The 26,411-nt window shown below is 40.3% G+C and overlaps 1 protein-coding gene across 1 annotated transcript in view; it reads right to left on the bottom strand.

The window, feature by feature from the left end:
* Window positions 1-3,359: 3,359 nt before the first annotated feature.
* Window positions 3,360-26,411, bottom strand: part of LOC149121635 (uncharacterized) — a 31,419-nt gene continuing 8,367 nt past the window's right edge. Inside the window, exons 2-4 of the mRNA XM_089315064.1 lie at window positions 11,848-11,974; window positions 11,512-11,604; window positions 3,360-8,437 (exon numbers count right to left, since the gene is read on the bottom strand). Of these exons, the coding sequence (XP_089171190.1) occupies window positions 6,342-8,437; window positions 11,512-11,604; window positions 11,848-11,974 (2,316 nt within the window). The 3' untranslated portion in view covers window positions 3,360-6,341. The remainder of the gene's footprint in view (window positions 8,438-11,511; window positions 11,605-11,847; window positions 11,975-26,411) is intronic.

The following is a 26,411-nucleotide window of genomic DNA, read 5'->3' as shown; positions in this document are numbered from 1 at the left end:
GCCCTAAGTACACATTTAAATACAGAAAATGTGTGCTCTCTTAAATCAAAGAAAGCTTATGCCATTGAATTCAGTAATTTTAAAACCAAGATAAAATTGTCTCAATCTAATGCATGGAAATTTTAAAGAGAATGACAATTTTGATTCTCTAAATATAAAGAAGCTATATAAAAGTGTCCTTGAAAGTGTAAAAGAATGCTAACGTTCTAAAATTATTTGATAGGCCATAAAGATGGAGGTTGCTAAGACAACTTGAACATTATTTAGTGCATTCATGACATGAAAATGTAAGTGCCCAAAAGAATCATCATACCTTGGCAGTGCTAAGATTGGTTTCCATGTGGATATTGACATACTCAGTTGAAATTAATAAAATGAAAGGCAAAATAAAAAATAGAAACCTGATGCACATGGAAGTTAAAACTTTGCTTTGCCCTTGGTAACAATGTGTATTTTAATGTGAGCCATAATTTAAAAACAAATATGTGGAGGAATATTTGGTGAAAAACAGTCCAGAATAAACTGGAAAAGTTAAAGTATGATACAGACTTATAGTTCAGAAAATTTCCACAATCAGAAAATAATTTAAAGTTCCAGGAGCATCTAGAAACATTAAGAATGTACACCATGCTGATGACCATGATGATGCTGGCACTGCAATATACTCAAATCCTATACACATGACAGTTGCTGGGACAACTCCAAGCATTTAGAGTGAGTTGATGCCCACACAATTATGAACCAAACCATGGTACCCATCATGTCCCTGTGTTAGGACTGTCACAAATCAGGTTACTCATTACACATGCAGGTGAGAGTAGTAAATGACAAAATAAATATGCATTCCATGGAAGGCATTTAATTTTGATTATATGGTGTATAAATTAGTAATTTGGCAGAAACAGAGTCATAATCATATAGAGATGAGCCAATAGTTGGATGGTGGAGTAGGCAGGGAGCTTACTGCTCTAAACAAGGAAAGGATAGTGGCAGGAACCTAGAGGGAATGAGGCTTAAATCTCCATGGGAGAAAGTGTGCCAGCCAAACTAGAGGAGAGAAAAAAAGGGACAGTACAGACATGTTTCTCTCTCTCCAGTCACCTCAGAAAGGTGTGCAAGCTGATAGAGCAAGAGCCATGATGGACATGCATAACAACTATGCCAGCTTGTGTCTGCACCTGGCAAGTAGCTGAGAGGAGACTCCTGTCTCTGGTGGGGAGAAATAACATGGAATTAGGAACTTGTGACTGTGTGAAGCTTCTGAAGCAGGAATGAGAAAAAAATGAAAAAAAAAAAACTCAGCATGTGTGGGAAGACTCATGGTGTGGCTGGGACTTTGAGCACTCTCAATGGGAGATGCCACAAGCTTGGGGGTTCCTGGTTACCAGATGAGAGACATTTCTAGAGAATCTGAACTTATACTGAGGACTACATAGATCCTTTGTGTGGTTCTTTGGAAAGAGCAGACAAATATAATCACTGGGGCTAGAAATGGACTTTCTGCTTTCAGTGAATCTCTAGAGGCTTATAGTGGGTATGGCCAGAGAGCTCTGTTCAGTTCTCAAGGGTAAAGGGTATGCCTAAGGTGACACATCCAGGTTTGGCATGGTAAATCTCTCTTTTTTTAATCAGAAGGGAGTTATATTCTGTTCAGCTGAGCTCTTCTCCTTGATGGAGCCCAGTGCCTGAGCATTAAATCAAGTGTGTATAATATTTACTCTGTCCCAAGTACCACATAAAGATCTATGCTCCCCATTGAGACCTCTGTACTTAATGAGTTGTACTATGAGAATTAATAGTAAATCTAGTCTTCAAACACCTGTTTAGCTGGGAGCCTAGAAAAAGTGCTCAGGCAAGCAATATTGTGAAAAATTAGTTCTAAGTAATATGAAAGATAACCCAGACAAAACAGCAGTCCAGCAAATCATTCAACCTCACTGAAACTACCAGCAGACACACCATTCATTTTCTATTAAATCTGTTTATATAAGACTTAATTTGATGAACACTTGTAAGAAGCCATGGGGACTTAAACAGGGATGAAGAGCTGTTTCTAATGGGTAGTAATGGAGGTGGAATGGATGACTTGCACAGCTATTCTCTAGATAGGAAATAAAAGAGCTACTGCAACTAGATGCATCATAGCATTTGTAGCCCTGTTATCATGGGATAGCCATGCAACCTAGGAAAAGTGTTCCTACTGAGGGGATCCTGAGGAATTACCTGAATGTAAATCAGGTTTATATAAATCAAGAAATGACATTGTAAATTGGAAGGGATAAAAACACACATTTTCTGTAAAAATGAGAGCCACCTGTAGGAGCAGGAAATAATACAACAGTAAAAGTTTATAAAAATTATAGTAAAGTTAAATTAATACAAAAGTACACTACAGGGGCCAGTGCTGTGTCACAGCAGGTTATCGCCCTGACCTGAAGTACCGGCATCCCATATGGGTGCTGGCTCGAGACCCGGCTGCTCCACTTCCAATCAAGCTCTCTGCTATGGTCTGGGAAATAGTAGAAGGCCCAAGTCCTTGGGCCCCTGCGCCTCACATGGGAGATCCGGAGGAAGCTCCTGGCTTTGTATCAGCACAGTTCTGGCCATTGTGGCCAATTGGAGAGTGAACCATTGGATGGAAGATCTCCCTCTCTCACTTCCTCTGCTCTTTCTGTGTAACTCTTTCAAATAAATAAATAAATCTTTTTTTTAAAAAAAAGTGTACTACATTTATGCTCCTGCTTCTCTGTTGCAATGGGTACCACCTGGACAGACTTCATTGCATGTTCTTGTCTCAAGGCAATTAGGAATAGAATGAAGACATGTAGAATAGGGGGATCATGAATGAAAAAGGTATTATGCACTCAGTAATACAGGAAAATTCAGATGAGTATTGCAACTTATAGTGTTTGAGGTTGTCCCTTTAAAGAATGAGGGTGATGTGTGGGACAACATCTACTTGCATATTCAAATAGACCTTGGATAGTGGAGTCTAATCCAGATGTGCACACAGATAAGTTGAAATTTCTCATGGGTATATAGGTCACCACAAACGCATTCCTTTGTGCTGCACACAACACTTATTATCCAGGGTCAGGGTACACTATTATGGCTGGAACATGTGTCACTTCATATGCCTATGATTTGCACTACAATAATGTGGGGAAAGAATCCTGGGTGGCCAACAAAGCAGCTATAAACAAATAACTTTGTAATTGATGAAGATGGTATTCCAAATAACTGTTGCAATAACTGTTACTCAACTTTGAAATATTTATTAACAAAATTTACATCAGAGAGCACAGTTCAATTCATATACTTGATCCCACTCTCAATGAGAAACCAAAACTGTAGGTTGTATAAGAGAAAAATGTCTGAAGAACGGTTAACCACTCTGTCACAATTCATCATGAAAACTGCCCAATACCTACTAAGGTGTGATTCCACCAAAGAATTCTTCCAGACAAATTATATTTCAGGGACTTCTCTGTAATCTTGCTATGTTTTGTGGAAGTTCACCTAATAATAAAGGTATTTCCCATTACAATACAATCATAGGATTTTTTCTTTCTGTGAGTTGTCAGGTAACCATTGAGAGATGATGTATGATACATGACTTTCCTATGCATGTATGTTTTCTCATTTCTGAGTCTCTTCATGTGAATTGATTAATGGCAGAAGAATTTTTCACATTCATTAAATTGACATTTTACTATTTGAATTCTCTTGTTTGTTGATGTTTAATTTCTTGTTTTTTAAGATTTTTATTTATTTATTTGACAGGTAGAGTTACAGACAGTGAGAGAGACAGAGAGAAAGGTCTTCCTTCTGTGGGTTCACTCCTCAAATGGCTGCAATGGCCAGAGCTGCACTAATCCAAAGCCAGGAGCCAGGTGCTTCTTCCTGGTCTCCCATGTGGGTGCAGAGGCCCAAGCACTTAGGCCATCTTCTACTGCTTTCTCAGGGCACAGCATACAGCTGGACTGGAAGAGGGGCAGCTGGGATAAGAACTGGCACCCATATGGGATGTCAGCATTGCGGGGGGAGGATTAACCTACTGCTCTACGGTGCCAGCCTGATGTTTAATTTCTGGCTATGGTTTGTTCAAATCTACTGCACTTGAAGGACATCACCTTTATTGCGTTGCATATTTATTCAAGCCTGAATTCCATGAAAATATACTTCCACATTCATTACACTCCTAAGAAACCCCTTATGTGAATTCTCTGATGTATAATGATCGATTTCTGACAAATGGCTTTTTGTCACACTAATAATATTTCTGAACTTCTTCATTTTTTAATGGTTTACTTTATTTATTTGAAAGATAGTTACAGAGAGACAGGGAAGCATAAAGAGGTCTTCCATCCACTGGTTCACTCCCCAGATGGATGCAATGGCTGGAGCTACAGAGATCCAAAGCCAGGAGTCAGGAGCTTCTTCTAGGTTTCCCACCTGGGTGCAGGGCCATCTTCTACTGCTTTCCCAGGCCATAGCAGAGAGCTGGGTCAGAAGAGGAGCAGTTGGGACTAGAACCAGTGCCCACATGGCATGCTGGCACTTCAGGCCAGGGTTTAACCTACTGTGCCACAGCGCTGGTCCCCAACTTTCTTCCTTATGGGATTTCCATTAAAAGGCTCTGTCACATGGTTATGTTGATTTTGGAAAAAGTCCTTCTTATTCATTATATTCAAGTTCTCTCCCTTGTTTGAACTGCATGTGTTATGAGTTATTCCTTCTGAAAAAAGTCTTTCTCACATTTATTACAAGATTTCCACCATGTACTAAATTCTCTGCTGTTATATTGTGTGATTTTGGCAGTTTTCAACACTCATTCCATTCATAAGGTTTCACCCCGATGTGAATTCTGATGTTTTATGAGGTGTTACTTGAGGATAAAAGCTTTTCCATATGCATTATATCCAAAGTGTTTTCCCTCATATGAATTAGATGATGTGCAATGAGGGCTGAATTATGGGAAAAAGCTTTCCAAGTCATTATGTTCAAAAGGCTTCTCTTCATGTGAATTTTCTGATGCATTCTGAGATGTGACTTATTCCCTAGAAATTTTCTACAGTCATTGCATTCATGAAGTTTCTCCCTGGTGTGAAGTCTCTGGTGTGATATGAGCTATGATTTATAACATATGATTTCTAAAGGCTTTTCCACACTCATTAGATTCATAAGGTTTATGCCCTGTGTGAATTCTGTTTGATATGAGGTATAATTTATAGAAAAATGCTTTTCTGCAGTCATTACATTTATAAGATTATTTCCCTGGGTGAATCCTCTGATGCATTTGGAGTTGGAACCAAAAGTTTTTCCACAGTCATTATACTCATGAAGTTTCAACACTGTGTGCATTCTCTGGTGCATTATGAGGTTTGACATTTGTCCAAAGGGTTTTCCAGTCATTAAATTCATAAGGTTTCTGCCCTGTGTGAATTCTCTGATGCACGATGAGGGTTGACTTATGGCTAAATGCTTTTCCACAGTTATTCCATTCATGAGTTTTCTACCCTGTGTTAATTCTCTTCTATGATATGAGGTTTGTCTTTTGTCCAAAGGCTTTTCCACAGTAATTACACTCATGAGGTTTCTCACCTGTGTGAATTCTCTGATGTTTCCAAAGGACTGACTTTTATCAAGAGGCTTTCCCCTGGTCATTACATTCATGGGTCTCCTCTGTGTGAATTATTCAGTGTGATATGAGGTGTGACATTCATAAAAAGGTTTTGCCACAGTCATTACATTTATGAGGTTTCTGCCCTGTGTGAATTCACTGATGTATGAGGAGGTCTGACTTTCATCCAACAGCTTTCCCATAGTCATTATACTCATAGGGCTTCTCATCTGTGTGAATTTGCTAGTGGTTTATGAGGTGTGACTTTTGTGTAAAGGCTTTTCCACAGTCATTACATTCATGAGGTTTCTCCCCTGTGTGAATTCGCTGGTGTATGATGAGGGCTGAATTTCATCCAAAGGCTTTTCCACAGTCATTACATTCATGAGGTTTCTGTCCCATGTGAATTTGCTGGATTTTGAAGAGGGCTGATTTTCGTCCAAAGGCTTTTCCACACTCATTACATTTATGAGGTTTCTCCCCTGTGTGAATTCGCTGGTGTATGATGAGGTCTGACATTCGCACAAAGGCTTTTCCACAGTCATTACATTCATGAGGTTTCTCCCCTGTGTGAATTCGCTGGTGTATGATGGGGTTTGACTTTTGTCCAAAGGCTTTTCCACAGTCATTACATTTATGAGGTTTCTCCCCTGTGTGAATTTGCTGGTGTATGAGGAGGGCTGACTTTTGCCCAAAGGCTTTTCCACAGTCATTACATTTATGAGGTTTCTCCCCTGTGTGAATTCGCTGGTGTATGACGGAGGTCTGACTTTTGCCCAAAGGCTTTTCCACAGTCATTACATTCATGAGGTTTCTGCCCTGTGTGAATTCGCTGATGTATGATGAGGTTTGACTTTCGTCCAAAGCCTTTTCCACAGTCATTACATTTATGAGGTTTCTCCCCTGTGTGAATTCGCTGGTGCATTATGAGGTTTGACTTTTGTCCAAAGGCTTTTCCACAGTCGTTACATTTATGAGGTTTCTCCCCTGTGTGAATTCGCTGATGTATGATGAGGTTTGACTTTCGTCCAAAGCCTTTTCCACAGTCATTACATTTATGAGGTTTCTCCCCTGTGTGAATTCGCTGATGTACGAGGAGGGCTGACTTTCGTGCAAAGGCTTTTCCACACTCATTACATTTATGAGGTTTCTCCCCTGTGTGAATTTGCTGGTGTTTGATGAAGGCTGACTTTTGCCCAAAGGCTTTTCCACAGTCATTACATTTATGAGGTTTCTCCCCTGTGTGAATTCGCTGGTGTATGATGAGGTCTGACATTCGCACAAAGGCTTTTCCGCAGTCATTACATTTATGAGGTTTCTCCCCTGTATGAATTCGCTGGTGTATGATGAGGACTGACTTTCGCCCAAAGGCTTTTCCACAGTCATTACATTTATGAGGTTTCTCCCCTGTGTGAATTTGCTGGTGTATGAGGAGGGCTGACTTTTGCCCAAAGGCTTTTCCACAGTCATTACATTTATGAGGTTTCTCCCCTGTGTGAATTCGCTGGTGCATTATGAGGTTTGACTTTTGTCCAAAGGCTTTTCCACAGTCATTACATTGATGAGATTTCTCCCCTCTGTGAATTCGCTGATGTATGATGAGGTTTGACTTTCGTCCAAAGGCTTTTCCACAATCATTACATTTATGACGTTTCTCCCCTGTGTGAATTCGCTGATGTACAAGGAGGGCTGACTTTCGTGCAAAGGCTTTTCCACAGTCATTACATTTATGAGGTTTCTCTCCTGTGTGAATTCTCTGGTGCATTATGAGGTTTGACTTTTGTCCAAAGGCTTTTCCACAGTCATTACATTCATAGGGTCTCTCCCCTGTGTGAATTCTCTGGTGTACTATGAGGACTGACTTCCACAGAAAGCCTTTTCCACAATGAAGGCATTTATAAAGTTTCTCCCCTCTGTGAATTCGCTGATGGTTTATGACTTGTGACTTTTGTGCAAAGGCTTTTCTGCAGTCATTAAATTCAGGAAGTTTCTTTCCTGTGTGAATTTGTTGATGATTCATGTAGTGTGACTTTTGTGTAAAGGCTTTTCCACTGTCATTACATTCATGAGACTTCTCCCCTGTGTGAATCTGCTGATGTTTCCTGAGGACTGACTTTTGTCCAAAAGCTTTTCCGCAGTCATTACATTCATAAGGTGAATTAAAACTGATTGATTTTCCACAAGGTTTACATGTGTAGAGTTTTTCCCTTGTATTTAATCTCTGATTTATTGCAGGATGTGACTGGTGAATGACAGGTTCAACATACCTAAGGTACTTATAAAGTTTCTCTCTTGTGTGGGTTTGTTGGTGCATATTGAGGCTAAAATTTTCATGTTTAGCTTTTTCTATTTGAGTTGCTTTTCCAAAAGTGACAGTTGATTTATTATAGTTTTCTGCCATATGAATCCTCTCGGATTTATAAAACATCTTTCTTGTGCAGACGTTTGCTTGTCCAGTGGGTCCAAATGGCTGCTTCATGATGTGAATATTGTCATACTGACCAAGAGGCTCACAGAACTGGAGAGAATTTCCAGGTATCTTGGTGTTATCAAATTTCTCTCCAGCCTGTAGTTGATCAGGCCCACTGGGGGGATACACATTGTGACATTTACTGCATTCCTCAGGCTTCAATCCTGTATAGGTTCCTTTTTTAATAATCAGTGTTGGAATATGGCTTGAATTTAAACTAAGTGTTTTTCTTAATTCAACTCTCTTGAGAGCTGATGTCTTATTATTTTTCATAAAATCCTGATTCAGATTTTTGTCATGACTTTCCTGGTTGATCCTAATCAGGTTATCCCTTTCCATGACCACTGAAATGAGGAAAAAGCAATCATGTTACTGAATCACATGTAACTATTTCTCCTGGCATACTCATGTAAAGGGAATGAAGTCACTTGTTATCCAAGTGGCATAATATTTTCACAAAATCAGTATGAGGTACTTATTTATGACCATTATATGGCTTTTCTCCTTAATACATTCATATATTAAATTGTACCGTGAGATTTCCCAAAGTTGAAACATGATTCTTTTTACTATGAGAATTTTTCAAGGATGGTAGAATTTCATTTGTGCTATGATGTGTGTGATCCCTGCATCTCAAAACAGTGTCAGTTTCAGCCCTGGCTACTCTGCTTTCAGTACAGCTCTCTACCCATGTAAACAGGGAGGAAGTAGATAATGGTTCATGTGCCTGGGAACCTGTGAGACACCAGGGAAGACTAGATGAATTCTAGAGTTTTGGCTTCAGACTAGTTAGACCTAAGTGTTGCAGGCATCTGGGAAGTGAGCTAAGAGAGGACCTCTTTCTCTCTCTTTCTCCTCTCACTATCACTCTGCCTTTCACAAAGATGAAATAACTATAAAGTATTCTAAAGAATGGACAAATGTTTAATAAAAATATTCACCCACTATCTAGCAACCATTTTCCCTGTCCTTTTTCTCCAGTTTATTTTTATAAAAACTGTGTGTTTTGTGCTTCTCTGATATTTCAAATATAAACATGAAAAAGTTTTACTGATCACTTACTTGTAGGTGGAGAAGAGTGAAATGTTCCTGTACTTTAAGCAAGACAACATTTAAAGAGTATGATTGGAATCTATGATTGTCTTACATTCAGTCTTCCCAGGTAAACATCATTTGTGGGATTTTTCAAATGAAAAAATACTTTGCCTCTACTCTAGGACAGCTCCCCCAAATTCCTAAGGACACCCAATACCTTCAGCTTCTCAGAAGTGCAACAGGTAGAGAAAAGTCAGAATATACCACTGTAGTTAAACACTTCCAATCAGTTTGAAGAATGTGTTTCTGCAAACTGGGATGTGCTCATCTTCTTTAAAAGTGTTTTCTAGCTCATTCTGAAATCATCAGTGCTGGTTACCTCCTCTAAATTCTTTCTATAAACATTCCTGTGTGATAATTTGAATTTCTGGAGGCTTTTGATCAATTGCCTCCTATTTGCACAGAAAGATTCATTTCCTATGCATTTCTCATCTTTTTGTTTGCTTATTTTTCAATGATACTGAAAAATAGGAGAGAAATCATACTTCAAACTCCACCCTTAAAGAAATCTGAACCACTCAACATAAACCCACGAGGCTACTTGACCTGGGTCTCAAAATCTCATTACTTTCTTGGTTAGTCTAGGATCACTTATTATCATGTTTTATATAAATTCATGCTTAGTTTATGATTTCTTTTTTCAAAGATTTACTTTATTTATTTGAAAGCTAGAATTATAGAGAGAGGGAGAGACAGAGAGAAGTGGTTCACTCCCTATATGGACACAACAACCAATACTGGGCCAAGATGAAGTTAGGAGCCAGGAGTGTCTTTCTTGTCTCCCACATGGGTACAGGGAACCAAGGACTTGGGCCAACCTCTGCTCCTTTCTCAGGTGCATTAGCAGAGAGCTGGATTAGAAGAGGACCAGCTGGGACTTGAGCTGGCACCCATATGCAATGCTAGTGCTGCAGGCTGGAGCTTTAACACACTGCACCACAGTGTCATTCCTAGCTTCCTAATTTCTGATGTTACAGCACAGAGGCTTACTCATGACCATCTTTTTTGAAAGATTTATTTATTTATTTGAAAGTCAGAGTTACACAGAGAGAGGAGAGGCAAAGAGAGAGTACGGTCTTCCATCCAATGGTTCACTCCCCAATTGGCCTCAATGGCCAGAATTGTGCTGATCTGAAGCCAGGAGCCAGTAGCTTCTTCTGGGTCTCCCTTGGGTGCAGGGGTCCAAGGACTTGGACCATCTTCTACTGCTTTCCCAGGTCATAGCAGAGAGCTGAATTGGAAGTGGAACAACTGGGTCTTGAACTGGTGGCCATATGGGATGCCGGCACTTCAGGCCAGGGTGTTAACTTGTTGCACCACAGCACCAGCCCCGTGACCATATTTTAGCATTTACTCATTTACTTACTTGAGAGTCAGAGACACAGAATGAGAGATAAAGAAAGACTGAACAGAGGTTTGCCAGCTATAGGCTCACTCCTCAAATGTTTCCAACAAACTATAATTTTCTTATTTATTTGAGAGGCACAGAGGAAAAAAAAGGAAAGAGACTAAGAGAGAGAGAGTTCACATTTATTGATTCCGTCCTGAGAAAGTTCTATGCCTGCGCAAAATCATGAGTGGGTACTCAATTTGAGCAATGAGTTAGAAATATGTTTCTGGGGGCCAGCATTGTAGCATAGCAGGTAAAGCCACCACCTGCAGTGCCAACATCACTTATGGGCACCAGTTCAAGTCCTAGCTGATGCACTTCTGATCCAGCACTCTGCTATGGCCTGGGAAAGCAGTAGAAAATGGCCCAAGTCCTTGGACCCCTGTACCCATGTGGGAGACCTGGAAGAAGCTCCTGGCTCCTGGCTTTGGATCAGTGCAGCTCCAGCCATGACAGCCAATTGGGAAGTGAACCAGTGGATGGAAAATCTCTCTCTCTCCCTCTCCTTCTCCTCTCTCTGACTTTCAAATAAATAAATAAATCTTTAAAAAAAAAACAGAAACATTAATCTTAAAAAAAAATGTTTCTGTACATTGCCTAATTAACAAGCACTGAAGGAACTAATAAGTGCATGAAGGAAAAGGTATGAAAGTTTAGAGAAGGACAAGTTAGAATTTGGGGAATTATCAAACCTAGATAAAAGCCTTAGTAACATCAGAAAATGATTGGATTTTTTTTATTCAAAGAACATCTTCACTAAGAACAGAAGTTAGAAAGACACTGGTATCACTAAATACTCTAGAATGCCTGTGTCTGATGCACAAAACCAGCTGTCATCAGGAGTAAGGCTTGAGAAAAATTCATGGAAAGAACACCAGTCACCATCTGCAGAATTTCTGCCTTGGTCTCCCTCTCTCTTATGTGCAGACTGACCTGGAAGGCTCTGATTCAGGCATTCTTCCACTATCCATGGCTCTGTTCCTTGCTCCAACTTGAAGATCAAGTCAGGTTTGGTAATGCAGTGCCCTATTCATGGAAACATGTAAGACTTTGTGAAATCACTATCTTGGGTTATTTAAAGGACTGCAGCTTGGTCCAGGAGCTATGTAACAAATGTTCCAATTTGAATCTTTTATTAGAGGGTAGATATTCAGATCATTCCTGGACTCAAATTCTACACCAGCCCAATATTAAACATTATAATGTGTTCCCTTATTTGTCAAATAGCAAGAAAATGTTATCACTGGGTATGTGATGGGTGTTACTCACCCGAGGAGAACAGGCTGCTGTAGGTCTCCAGCATCACATCTCTGTACAGGATTTTCTGAGCATTGTTCATTTTCTGCCATTCCTCCCAAGTAAAGTACACAGCCAGGTCTTCAAATGCTATCATCACCTGTAATATTACACTTCCAGTCAACATATTAATTCTGTCACAAAATAAACACTGACAGTTGTGTGTGGATACAAAGGAAAAAAGAAAGGATATGGTTTCTCATTAGACTTGTTGAGTGTTTAGAAATCCACACAGAAGCATTCAACAGAGTCAAAACCATGATCTACAGGCAGTGAGAAATGCCTAACCTGGAGGGAAACAGGAGGTTCAAATCACAAAGGCCACATCTGTCAAGGGGAATTGCACAGCAGGCTAACAGAGGGGCAATATTGACTCTTGAATGGGCAGGGTTAAGGAGAAGTATGTAGAAGCATTGAGGAAAAAAGGCAAGAAAGCATCAGTGAAACTATGATGGGAATGAACAGAAGATAATTTTCAGGAAAACACCATGCCTATCATTTCCAATATGTCAGAGAAAAAATACATTAAAAGACAGGACAGGCATTAAGCTTAGTGTTTCTGGTGCCACCTCAGAGTGTCTATGTTTGATTTCCAATGCCAGCTGCAGTTTTTAGCTCACAGATAATGCAGACCTGGGGAAACAGTTGTGATGTCACCAATGAAGGAGGCCTAGATTCCATTTCTTAATTCTGGCTTCAGTCCTGCCCCAACTTTGTTTGGTATGGTTATCTAGGGAGTGAATTAATGTGTCAAAGCTCTCTATCTCTCAGTCCATCAACTTCTTTCTCTATCAAGCTAATAAATATTTTTAAGTAAGAGAGAAAATACAGGTAAGACAAAGAATACAAATTAGTTTTTGCCCTAGTCTATGATTATTCTACTGATAAACAATTGAAATAACATTATACCTAATTAAAGTGAAAGCAATGGTGGCCAGCTCCATGGCTCACTAGCTTAATCCTCTGCCTTGCGGCGCTGGCACACCAGGTTCTAGTCCCGGTCGAGGTGCCGGATTCTTTCCCGGTTACCCCTCTTCCAGGCCAGCTCTCTGCTGTGGCCCGGGAGAGCAGTGGAGGATGGCCCAAGTACTTGGGCCCAGCACTCCATGGGAGACCAGGAGAAGCACGTGGCTCCTGCCTTTGGATCAGCGTGGTGCGCCTGCCACAGTGTGCCAGACATGGCAGCCATTGGAGGGTGAACCAATGGCAAAAGGAAAACATTTCTGTCTCTCTCTCTCACTGTCCACTCTGCCTGTCCAAAAAAAAAAAAAAAAAAAAAAAAAAAAAAAAAAAGAAAGCAATGGAATTACTTGCCCAAAACATTCAAATGATAAACATTTGAAATAACATTATACATAATTAAGGTGAAAGCAATGGAATTATTTGCCCAAAAAGAGAACCTGGGAATGTCTGCAGTACAATCTGCACTTGTGACTCACTGAGAAAAATGCTTAGAGATTTGTTTAAGAACCTGCAATAGTCACCAGAATTGTGATGCAGCAACCTAAGCCTCCACCATCACTGCTGGCATCCCATGTAAACAGAGGATTTGAGTCCTGGCTGCTCCACTTCCAATCCAGTTCCCTGCTAATCTGACTGAAAGAGAAGTGAAAATGTCCTGAGTATTTGGACCCTTCCACCAATATGGGAGACCTAGATGGAGTTCCAGGCTGCTGGCTTTGGCCTGGTCCAGTCCCAGCCATTTCAGGCATTTGGGGAAGGAAACAGTAGATAGAAGATATCTCCTTTTGTCTCCCTGTCTCTCCCAATCTCTGTAAGTCTGCCTTTCAACGAAATAATCTTAAAAAATAAATGAGCCTCTAGTAGATTCTCTTCTCCACACATTCCTTATCCTATTCCCGAATCCAATTAAGCTTCTCAAAGGTATTAAGGACTCCATTACTCTAAAAATTCAAAAACAAACTTAACTGATTTGTGCTTTAGCACTCGGTAACTCTTCCTCTTGCAGAATGCTGTGTTAACTTCATAGATAGCACTAAAACACTGCTCAGTACATCATCTATGTGACAACAAAGACTGATTCACACAACATGACCCCCAAAATGTAGCACATTGTGCTTAGTTTCAACTCAATTCATGTAACAAATATATATTTTGCTATAGCAACAGAAAAACAAGAGACCAAACTGCATTATTAAAGATGACGATAATGTTTCACAATAATGCCAAATTCATCATTCATTTCTGCATATTTCATGAGGACAAATTTTATGCCGATACTTCAGACCAGGGCATTAACCCACTGAGCCACAGAGCCAGCCCTGTATTTTTCCATTTTAATTAACTAGTGTACTGGGACCAGCACTGTGACATAGCAGGTAAAGCCACTACCTGCAGTGCTGGCATCCCATATTGGTGCCAGTTCAAGTCCCAGTGGCTTTGCTTCCAATCCAGTTCTCTGCTATGGCCTGGAAAAGCAGTAGAAGATGACCTACATCCTTGGGCCCCTGTACCCATGTGGGAGACCCAGAAGAAGCTCTTCAGTTCTAGCTTTGGATCAGTGCAACTCCAGCCATTGTGGCAAACTGGGGGGTGAACCAGTGGATGGAAGACTCTCTCTCTCCCTCTGCTTCTCTGTAACTCTGACTTTCAAATAAATAAAAAAAATCTAAAAAAAAAAAAACTATCATTAAACTCCTAAAATGAGTACTGACAAGCTGGGGAATAATTTGAGAAAAAAAAAAAACACTTACAAGTGATATATTGATTTTCCTTCCTCCTAGAATCATGTGGAGGGCCTAGAATCATACCTGGGAGAGAAGGTGAATGGCAGGAGTTCAAAGAAAACTCTGGAGGCCAACACTGTGGCATAACAGGTAAAGTTGCTGCCTGCAGTGCCAGCATTCCATATGGGGGCTGGTTCAAATCCTTCCTGCTGAATGTACAATCTAGCTCCCTGCTATGTCCTGAGAAAGCAGTGGAACATGGCCCAAGTCCTTGGGACACTACACCTGCATGGGAGACCCAGAAGCTCTTGGGTCTTGGCTTTGGATCAGCTCAGCTTTTGGCCTTTGCAGTAATTTGGAGGGTGAGACAGCAGATAGAAGGCTTTCTTTCTCTCTCTCTCTCTGCAACTCTTTCAATAAATAAATGAAACTTAAAAAAAACCCTCTGGTTTCCTTATGCACTGAACAGTGGGAAAAAAAGAATATGATGGAATGAATAAAGAATAATAAATACAATAACCAAGAAAACATCAGCTTCACTGTGGAGGAATATACATGTATATAGGAAAATGCACCCACCTATATTAAGTGGCAGAGATTAAACAGAAGGTATCATTGGTTTAATAAAAGCATTATGTACAAATTTTGTAAAATAATAATGTAAAAGTAAAGAGAAATATTCAGAGTGTTGAAATAAATGAGGTTATCATAGATAAACATTATGTTGTTATCAACGTTTATACTAAAGAAAGTTAACAAATACACATACTGTATATTTCATGCAGTACACTTTACCAGTAATGATTCTAAATAGAACCTTTCCCTGTATTCATCCCTTCACAAAACCCTGGATTGGGGCTGGCACTGTGACCTAGTGGGAAAAGCTGCCACCTGTAGCGCTGGCATCCCATATGGGCACTGGTTCAATTCCCAGCTGCTCCACTTCTGATCCAGCTTTCTGCTATGGCCTGGGAAAGCAGTAGAAGATGGCCCAAGTCCTTGGGCCCCTGCACCCATGTGGGAGACCCAGAGGAAGCTCCTGGATCCTGGCTTTGGATTGGCACAACTCTATCCATTGCAGCGAACTGGGAGTGAACCAGCAGATGGAAGACCTTTCTCTCTCTGCCTCTCACTCTCTGTGTGTGAAACTCTTTCAAATAAATAAATAAATCTTTTTTAAAAAGACCCTGAATTTCACCATTTCACTTCATTTACCCCATGAGATACCAGTAAATGTGAAAATGTGATACAAATAGACAATTTGATAAAAAATTTATTTATTTGAAAGAGCTATACAGAGAGAGGGAGAGAGACACAGAAAGGGAGGGAGGGAGGGAGGGAGGGAGGGAGAGAGGTCTTCGAACCACAGGTTCACTCCTGAGATGGCAGTGAAAGGCTGGAGCTGTGTAGATACAAAGATAGGAGCCAGGAGCTTCTTCAAGGTCTCCCACATGGGAGCAGGGGCCCAAGGACTTTGTCCATCTTCTACTGTTTTCCCAGGCCATAGCAAAGAGCTGGATCAGAAGTGGAGCAGCCGAGTCTCGAACTGACACCCATATGGGATGCTGGCACTGCAGGTGGTGGCCTTACCTGCTATGCCACAGAACCAGCACCAGAAATAGACAATTTGTAAAGTATTTGCCTTTTCAGATTTTCTTTTTCTGACAGTTGTTATCTTCTGAAAAACCCTGGGGCCTGCCTGTTGAAGAGATAGTATGTAGGCTGGCGTTGCAGCTCACTAGGCTAATCCTCCGCTTGTGGCACCAGTACTCCAGGTTCTAGTCCCAGTTGGGGTGCTGGTTCTGTCCTGGTTGCTCCTCTTCCAGTCCAGCTCTCTGCTGTGGCCTGGGAAGGCAGAGTGGAGGATGACCCAAGTGCTTGGGCCTCTGCACACACATGGGAGATCAGGAGGAAGCATGTGGCCCTGGCTTTGGATTGGCGCAGCATGCTAGCCATAGTGGCCATTTAGGGGTGAACCAACAGAAGGAAGACCTTTCTCTCTCACTAACTCTGCCTGTCAAAAAAATGATAATATGTAGCCAAGATTCACCACAAACCCAAGACACTTAAGTGAAGCCTCAATAAGTTCTCCAAGTGACTAAACTCTCATTTCTGCTCCTGGAGTGATCACAGGAACTGCCCAGCTGAGTGCAGCCCATAACATTGGGTCAGAACTGCAAATCAGGGCTGGCACCATGGCTCAATAGGCTAATCCTCTGCCTGAGGTGCTGGCACCCCAGGTTCTAGTCCCAGTTGGGGTGCCAGATTCTGTCCCAGTTGCTCCTCTTCCAGTCCAGCTCTCTGCTGTGGCCCAGGAGTGCAGTGGAGAATGGCCCAAGTCCTTGAGCCCTGCACCCACATGGGAGACCAGGAGAAGCACTTGGTTCCTGGCTTCAGATCAGCGTGGTGCGCCGGCCACAGCACGCCTGCCACAGCGGCCACTGGGGAGTGAACCAACGGAAAAGGAAGACCTTTCTCTCTCTCTCACTGTCCACTCTGCCTGTCAAAAAATAAATAAAAGAACTGCAAATCAAATGGCTATTTGTTAAGCCATTGTGTTTTCTGATTTGTCTTACTTCAAATGCTGATACATATCATTAAGTATGGCAGAAAGTTGAGTTACATGCAAACTACAATGCATACAACTTCAAAATTTCATTTAGAAGTTGCATTAAAACAAGGCCAGCATTGTCACATAGCAAGTAAACCTGCTGTCTGCAATGCAAGCCCCCCATATGAGCACTGGTTCATGTTCTGGCTGTTCTGCTTTTGATCTAGCTTCCTGCTGATGGCCTGAGCAAAGCAATGAAAGATGATCCAAATACTTGGGCAAATGCTACCAATGTGGGAAATTCAGATGAAGATCTTGGTTCCTGGCCTCATTCTGTCCCAGCCCTGCTCAATGAGGCCATCTGTGACGTGAAAAAGCAGAAGGAAGATCTCTCTGGGTCTCTCCTCTATATACAATATTTTCAAATAAATTTTTTAAAAGCTTAGAAAAAAGCTCCTATAAACACAATCTTTGCCTATCAGTTAGAACTTAGGAAAGCTGCTGACACTAAAAAAAAAATTCCTGGGATTCATACAAATAAATTATCTGGAGATCATATGGTTGTGCTTCACATTTCAGCTTATATATGGTCATTGTGTTCTTTTGGTTTATATTTTAATAAGCTTATTATTGCATGAAATCTAGTTTAATATAATTTTACTATTTCAGAAAGCAGGATAAAGGTTCAGAGTAGTTTTCTGTAGCTGCATGTATACTGCATATTGTTCAAGAAGAAATTACTGAAAGGGGGAAATTTTTATGATATGCTTTTTTTAAAGATTTATTTATTTATTTGAAAGTCAAAGTTACACAGAGAGAGGAGAGGCACAGAGAGAGAGAGAGAGAGAGAGGTCTCCCATCCAATGGCTCACTCCGCAAATGGCTGCAATGGCCAGAGCTGCACCAATCCAAAGCCAGGAGCTTCTTCCAGGTCTCCCACATGGGTACAAGGACCCAAGTATTTCAGCCATATTCTACTGCTTTCCCAGGCCATAGCAGAAGTGGAACAGCCAAGTCCTGAGCCCATGCCCATATGGGATGTGGGTGCTTCAGGACAGGGCATTATCCCACTGTGCCACAGCACCGGCCTCATGATATGCTTTTTGAAGTCACACACTCTAAACATAGCATTAGTAGCAAAAGGGAAGACATGCTCAGGAAAATTTTCTAAAGCAATACTATGTGAACTGGTGACAATTTCTGAAATGGATCTGAAAAATAAATGTTTTTTAATTAAGTGTGGCAAAGTGGAGCACATTAGACAGAAGTTAGGGTGCCAGGCATTTACAAATCATGTGACACTACACAAAGCACTTTTCTCCTGAAATACAATATGTTTCATCTTTTTTACAAAGATCCTGGCAAAACTTCCTTGAGCTACCAGGGAGGACTATTAGAATACAGGGGGAAGGAGTCCTCCAAGATGGTGGAATAGGGAGGGAGCACACTGATAATCCAGGAAAAGATAGTTTAATAAAAGTGGAGATACTGTAGTTTCAGGGAAGAGTTACAGAAAAAACTTCAGAGGAAACTCTTCCAGAAGTAGTGGGACACGGTGAACCTATGTGGAGGACACAGGTGCCCACGGCTCAGGACCCCAGCTGCCAAGTCTATGCACCAGCTCTGGAAAGGGAGGTGAGGTGAAACCTCAGTAGCCTGACACTGGTGGGGAAGCAGCAGGAAGAGCCTAGAGGGAATGAGGCTTGAAGCCCCATGGGGGAAAGTCCACCAGTCTAACTAGAGGAGAGAAAAAAATAAATAAAATAAAATAAAATAAAATAAAATAAAAGGGACCAGTACGGACACGATTCTTTTTCTCACTCACCTTACAAAGGTGAGCAAGACAAAGAGCAGGCACCATTCTGGATATACATAAAAGCTATGCCACCTCAGGGCTGTGCCTGCCCTAAGCCAAACAGAAAAACCTGACTCTGGTGGGGAGAAATAACAGGAGGTTAGGACCTAGTGAATGTGTGGAGCTTATGAACTGAGACTGTGAAAAAAAAAAAAGCTGAAGGTGTGTGAGAGAACTCATGGAGTGCCTGAGACGTGAGTACTCTCGGGAGTTGCCACAAACTTGGTAAACTTGGCAACCTTATGAGAGATTGCAGGGAAATGTGAGCTTACACTGAGGACTGCACAGATCCTTTGGGTGGTCCTTGTGACAGAGCAGATGAATATTATACCCACAGGGGCCAGAGCTCAGACAATGACTGCCTTCAATTACACTCAGCTGTGTGGAATTACTTCCCTTCTGAATTGAAAAAAAAAGGAGAGAAAGAGAATATTTAGCATGCCTAACCTGGGTGTGTCACCATTAACCCTGAAGAACCGAACAGAGCTCTGTGGCCACACCCATCACAAGCCTCTAAGAATCCATCAAAAGCAGACAGTCCACTTAATCTAGAGTCAATGTATAAGAGAAAAACCACCACAGCAAAAAAAAATAGAGATAGAAACCAAAGAATATATTCACAATGCCAAGCAATGAATGAGGAAACTGAGGAAAAAAGAAAAAAGAAGATATCATAACACCCCTGAATGAACAAGACACCCTAATTCAAGACTATGAAGATGATGAGATAGAAGAAACGCAAGATACGGATTCAAAAAATTTATGAAAACAACATTTAGAAGTTCTCAAAAACAAATTCTTGAACTACAGAAATCCTTAATTGACATTTTCTCTCTCATGAAAATGAAATCTTAAGGAGCAAATGAAATGAAAAACTAGTAGAAGATGAAACTGTGATAGTGATGAGAAATCATAATGAAATGAAGAATTCAATAGATCAAATGACAAACACATTAGAGAGCCTTAAAAGCAGAATGAGTGAAGCAGAAGAGAAAATATTGGACTTCGAAGACAGAGCACAAGAATGTATACAGTCAAACCAAAGAAAAGAAGAGGAAATTAGAAATCTAACAAATATTGTTGGGAATCTACAGGATACTATTAAAAAAAAAAACAACATTTGGGTTCTAGGAGTTCCTGAAGGCATGGAGAGAAAGGATTAGAAGGCCTTTTCAGTGAGATACTAGCAGAAAACTTCCCAGGTTTGGAGAAGAACACAGACATCCTAGTACAGGAAGCTCATAGAACTCCTAGTAAATATGACCAGAAGAGATCCTCATCACAACACGTTGTAATCAAACTCACCACAGTGAAATACAAAGAAAAGATCCTAAAATGTGCAAAAGAGAAACGTCAGATTACTCTCAGAGGATCTCCAATTAGACTCACAGCAGACTTCTCATCAGAAACCCTACAGGATAGCAGGGAATGGCAAGATATAGCGCAACTACTAAGAGAGGAAAACTGCCAGCCCATAATATTATATCCTGCAAAGCTCACATTTGTGAATGAAGGTGAAATAAAGACCTTTCATAGCAAACAGAAATTGAAAGAAATTGTCATCACTCGTCCAGCCCTGCAAAAGATGTTTAAGATGTGATACACACAGAAACACAGAAACAGCCATCAATATGAAAGAAGGTAAAGGAAGAAAACCTCACAGTAAAAGATCATAGGACGTTCAAAGCACATATTAGAAAATATCTTTGGCAAATGGCAGGGCAAAGTTACTACTTATCCGTAGTCACATTGAACATTAATGGCCTCAACTGTCAAGTTAAAAGACAGACTGACTGAGTGGATTAAGGAACCAAACCCATCTATTTGCTGCTTAAAAGAAACACATCTTTCCAACAAAGATGCATGCAGACTGAAAGTGGAAGGTTTGAAAAAGTTATTCCATGCTAACAGAAATGAAAAAAGAGCTGGTGTAGCCATTGTAATATCAGATAAAATAAACTTTAACAAAAAACTGTTAAGAGAGACAAAGAGGGGCTTTATATAATGAGAAGGGATCAATTCAACAGGAAGATGTAACTATTATAAATATGTATGCACCTTATTACAGGGGACTGGTTTATTTAAAAATTTTTATGCGACTTAAAGGGAGACTTAGACCCCAATACAATAGTACAGGGGACTTCAATACTCCACTCTCAGAAATAGACAGATAAACTGTACAGAAGATCAAAAAGGAAACAGCATATTTAATTGGCACTATAGCCCAAATGGATCTAACAGATATCTACAGAACTTTTCATCCTACAGTTCCAGAATACACATTTTTCTCAGCAGTGCATGGAACCTACTCTAGGACTGACCACATACTAGGCCATAAAGCAAGTCTCAGCAAATTCAAAAGAATTAGAATCATACCATGCAGCTTCTCACACCATAAAGGAATGAAGTTGGAAATTAGCAACTCAGGAATCCCTAGAGCATATGCAAAAACATGGAGAATGAACAACACGCTCCTGAATGAACAATGGGTCATAGAATAAATCAAAAGAGAAATCAGGAACTTTCTGGAAGTAAATGAGGATAACAACACAACATACCAAAACTTATGGGATACAGCAAAAGCAGTGTTAAGAGGAAGTTTATAGCAATAGGTGCCTACATCAAGAAATTGGAAAGGCACCAAATAAATGAGCTTTCAATGCATCTCCAGGATCTAGAAAAACTGAAGCAAACCAGACCCAAATCTAGTAGGAGAAGAGAAATCATTAAAATCAGAGAAGAAATGAATAGCATTGAATCTAAAAAAAATTACAAAAAATCAGCCAAACGAGGAGGAGCTTGTTTTTTGAAAAAATAAACCAAATTGACACCCCATTGGCCCAACTAACTAAAAATGAAGGGAAAAGACCCAAATCAATAAAATCAGAAATGAAAAGGGAAACATAACTACAGACACCACAGAAATAAAAAGAATCATCAGAAATTACTACAAGGACTGGTATGCCAGCAAACAGGAAAATCTATCAGAAATGGATAGATTCCTGGACACATGTAACCTACCTAAATTGAACCAGGAAGACATAGAAAACCTAAACAGACCCATAACTGAGACAGAAATTGAAACAGTAATAAAGGCCCTCCCAACAAAGAAAAGCCCAGGACCAGATGGATTCACTGCTGAATTCTACCAGACATTTAAAGAAGAACTGACTCCAATTCTTCTCAAACTACTCAGAACAATAGAAAAAGAGGGAATCCTCCCAAATTCTTTCTATGAAGCCAGCATCGCCTTAATTCCTAAGCCGGAAAAAGATGCAGCACTGAAAGACAATTATAGACCAATATCCCTGATCAACATAGACACAAAAATCCTCAATAAAATTCTGGCCAATAGAGTGCAACAACACATCAGAAAGATCATCCACGCATACCAGGTGGGATTCTGCCCTGGTATGCAGGGATGATTCAGTGTTTGCAAATCAATCAGTGTGATACACCACATTAACAGATTGCCGAAGAAAAACCATACGATTATCTCAAAAGATGCAGAGTAAGCATTTGATAAATACAATACTCTTTTATGATGAAAACTCCAAGAAAACTGGTCATATAAGGAAAATTCCTCAATACAATCAAAGCAATTTATGAAAAACCCATGGCCAGCATCCTATTGAATGGGGAAAAGTTGAAAGCATTTCCACTGAGATCTGGCACCAGACAGTGATGCCCACTCTCACCACTGCTATTCAATATAGTTTGAAAGTTTTATCCAGAGCCATTAGGCAAGAAAAAGAAATTAAAGGGATACAAATTGGGAAGGAAGAAGTCAAACGATCCCTCTTGGCAGATGATATGGTTCTTTATTAAGGGGATCCAAAGAACTCTACTGAGAGACTATTGGAACTCATAGAAGAGTTTGGCAAAGTAGCATGATATAAAATCAATGCACAAAATTCAACACCCTTTGTATACACAGGCAATGCCACGGCTGAGAATGAACTGGTAAGATCAATCCCATTCAAAATAGCCACCAAAACAATCAAATACCTTGGAATAAACTTAACCAAGGACATTAAAGATCTCTACGATGAGGATTACAAAACCTTAAAGAAAGGAATAGAAGAGGATACCAAAAAATGGAAAAATCTTCCATGCTCATGGATTGGAAGAATATCATCAAAATGTCCATACTTCCAAAAGCAATTTATAGATTCAATGCAATACCAATCAAAATACTGAAGCCATTCTTCTCAGATTTGGAAAAATTATGCTGAAATTCATATGGAGAGACAGGAGACCTCGAATAGCTAAAGCAATCTTGTACAACAACACAAAGCCGGGGACATCACAATACCAGATTTCAGGACCCGTCTTAATTATTACAAAAGTGGAAAATGTGTTTTTCTCAAAGCTTTTCCAACAGCTCCTCAGTCTAGTTTGCCTTCACTTTGAAAAGATACTTTTTCTAGGGTATACATGAGCATTTCATTGACTTTGCCATCAAACATAATTTTTGCAAAGAATTTAACTGTACCCAGCTTTTATCAGGAGAGCAAGAAGTCATCACATTGATGACTTCCTCCCTGAATGAGACTATTTGACCTGCCTTTGAAGAACATACAATGCTAATGCCTTTTAGTCCTTCCTGGGTTTTGGTGCAATGCATGCCTCCTTTAAAAAATTATTTGTCATGGATGCTACAAATCAGCCCAGCTTATATGGCCCCCCTTCCAATGAAAAGTGCTAAAATCAGTCAAATTGAATTCTGTAGGCACTCTCATTAGTGCTCTCAGCGACTTCTTCACTTGTGGAGCTCATACGCCTTCTAAATTCTTTGGATCAGTTATGATATCCATTACTTCTCAAGGGCTGTGATGCAAGGAATAGCCTCTCTTGGAACCTTGCTATGTGCCAGTAAAATTAAATTAGATGGCTATTAACTGTGCTATACTGGAAAAACAGTCACCCACACACCTTGAGCCTGTGATTCTCCAAACCTTGTTGTCTAGTAGGACTTTGGCCATGGATATAGAACAGTAAAACATGAGAATGGCTACTATGGCCTCCTTAATATATGATGGACCCAAACTTGACATACTGCATTTGGCAAAGGGGATGGCTTCCAATTTCTACTGTCTACATCGAGATGCCAGGGTACTGCAGGAGGTCACTATTCTAACAATAAAATAGAAAAACCATTTAAGTTCAGCTGGACACCATTCTGCTGACTGTTGATCTCATTACTGTTAATCGGAATGCCTTCACTTGTGACAAAGCAGAGACCCAAAGTAGTCACAGCCATTATCTGCTAACAAAAGCTTAAACCAAGAGTTATGGATTAATATCTATTATAACACAATTTCTCAGAACCCATCTAGTCCACGTGTTGAGAGTTGGAAGCTGTTATACTTGGCCCATCCATAAATAGGATGTTAATTGTGCCAGATGGGTTCTATATCTTTGTACTGCAAGGAATATGTCATAGATATTGATGTTTCAAACTTATCCAGCTCCCTGCTAATGTGTCTGGGAAAACAGCAAAGGCTTGCCCATATGCCTAGGCCCCTGAACCCATGTGATATCTGGAAGAAGCTCCTATCTTACGAGATCAGCCTGGTCTAGCCCCAGTCATTGTAGCCATTCTGGAGGAGAACAAAGCAGAGAGATTAGTCTCTCCCTTTCTCACTCTAACACTACCTTTCAAATATATAAATAAATCTTTTAAAATGTAATCATTTCAATAGATTCCTCAGTGCTCAGTCATGATGACTTTTACTGTCTTAAGGACATTTTCATTTCTTTTTTTATTTATTTTATTTTTTTAACTTTTATTTAATGAATATAAATTTCCAAAGGATTACAATGGCTTCCCCCCATATCTTCCCTCCCACCCACAACCCTCCCATCCCCCGATCCCTCTCCCCTTCCATTCACATCAAGATTCATTTTCGATTCTCTTTATATACAGAAGATCAGTTTAGCATATATTAAGTAAATATTTCAACAGTTTGCACCCAAATGGAAACACAAAGTGAAAAATACTGTTTGAGTACTCGTTATAGCAATAAATCACAACGTACAACACATTAAGGACAGAGATCCTACATGAGGAGTAAGTGCACAGTGACTCCTGTTGTGAACTTAACAATTTGACACTCTTGTTTATGGCATCAGTAATCACCCTAGGCTCTTGTCATGAGTTGCCAAGGCTATGGAACCCTTTTGTGTTCACTGACTCTGATCATATTTAGACAAGATCATAGTCAAAGTGGAAGTTCTCTCCTCCCTTCAGAGAAAGGTACCTCCTTCTTTCATGACCTGTTCTTTCAACTGGCATCTCACTTGTGGAGATCTTTCTTTTTTTTTTTTTTCACAGACTGTCTTGGCTTTCCATGCCTGAAATACTCTCACAGGCTTTTCAGCCATATCTGAATGCCTTAAGGGCTGATTCTGAGGCCAGAGTGCTGTTTAGGGCATCCGCCATTCTATGAGTCTGCTGTGTATCCCACTTCCCATGTTGGAATATTCTCACCTTTTTAATTCTATCAACTAGTACAGACCTTTGACTCTTAATCCTATCATTAGTCATAAAAATTCTGCTCTAAGCAAGACACACATAAAGCCAAGCTCATCCCTTTCTCAACAAAAATTTAATGCTAACTGCATATTTAGGAGTGTTCTATTGCATTGAATTACAGTACTTTTCTATATCTTATTTTTTCACATTTTATTTATTTGAGAGGTCAAATTATAGACAGTGAGAGGAAGAGACAGAGATAAAAGTCTTCCATCTGCTGGTTCACTCCCCAAATGGCTCTCACAGATGGAGCTGCACTGGTCTGAAACCAGGAGCCAGGAGCTTCTTCTTTGTCCCCTCTTGGTTAAAGGGGCCTAAGTACTTGAGCCATCTTTTCCCAGTCCATAGCTGAGAGCTTGATCAGAAGAGGAGCAGCTGGGGCTAGAACTGGTGCCCATATGGGGTGCCAGTGCCACAGTACCATCCCCTCTACATCTTATAAACACATCTTATCTGTAAGAAGAAAACTGAAAAGTGAGTCAAGTATATCACAAATTATGTTAGAAATTATCTCTAATTTAAAAAAAAGGAAAACCCTAAAATAGAAATGGTTCATTTTGGCAATCTGCACAAATGACCTGTGTCCTATTACTTTATTCATTGGAGTACTTTTCAAGATTTTCTGGCCTTCCTGCCTTCCCTTGTTCCTCATACCCTTTCAATATCACTGCCTCTCTGTCCCTGCAGTTCTCTCCCTTTCAAACCAGTCTTGTAGACTGTCAATCATTATTGCAAAATGTTTTGTAGGAAGGGCCTGAATGGCCTTCTAATATCCCTTAAATATATATTTCCATAAAACAGGCAATAGAGGGGCTGGTACTGTGTCCTGGAAGGAAAAGCTGCTGCCTGCATTGCTGGCATCCCTTATGGGTGCTGCTTTGAGTCTCGGCTGCTCCATTTCTGATC

Source organism: Oryctolagus cuniculus, chromosome 16 (genome assembly GCF_051225735.1).
Source record: "Oryctolagus cuniculus isolate XC-2025 breed Fujian yellow rabbit chromosome 16, ASM5122573v1, whole genome shotgun sequence".
NCBI classification, from domain to species: Eukaryota; Metazoa; Chordata; class Mammalia; order Lagomorpha; family Leporidae; genus Oryctolagus; species Oryctolagus cuniculus.
The sequence above is the reverse complement of the archived record's forward strand: the minus strand, read 5'-3'. Positions and strand labels throughout refer to the sequence as shown.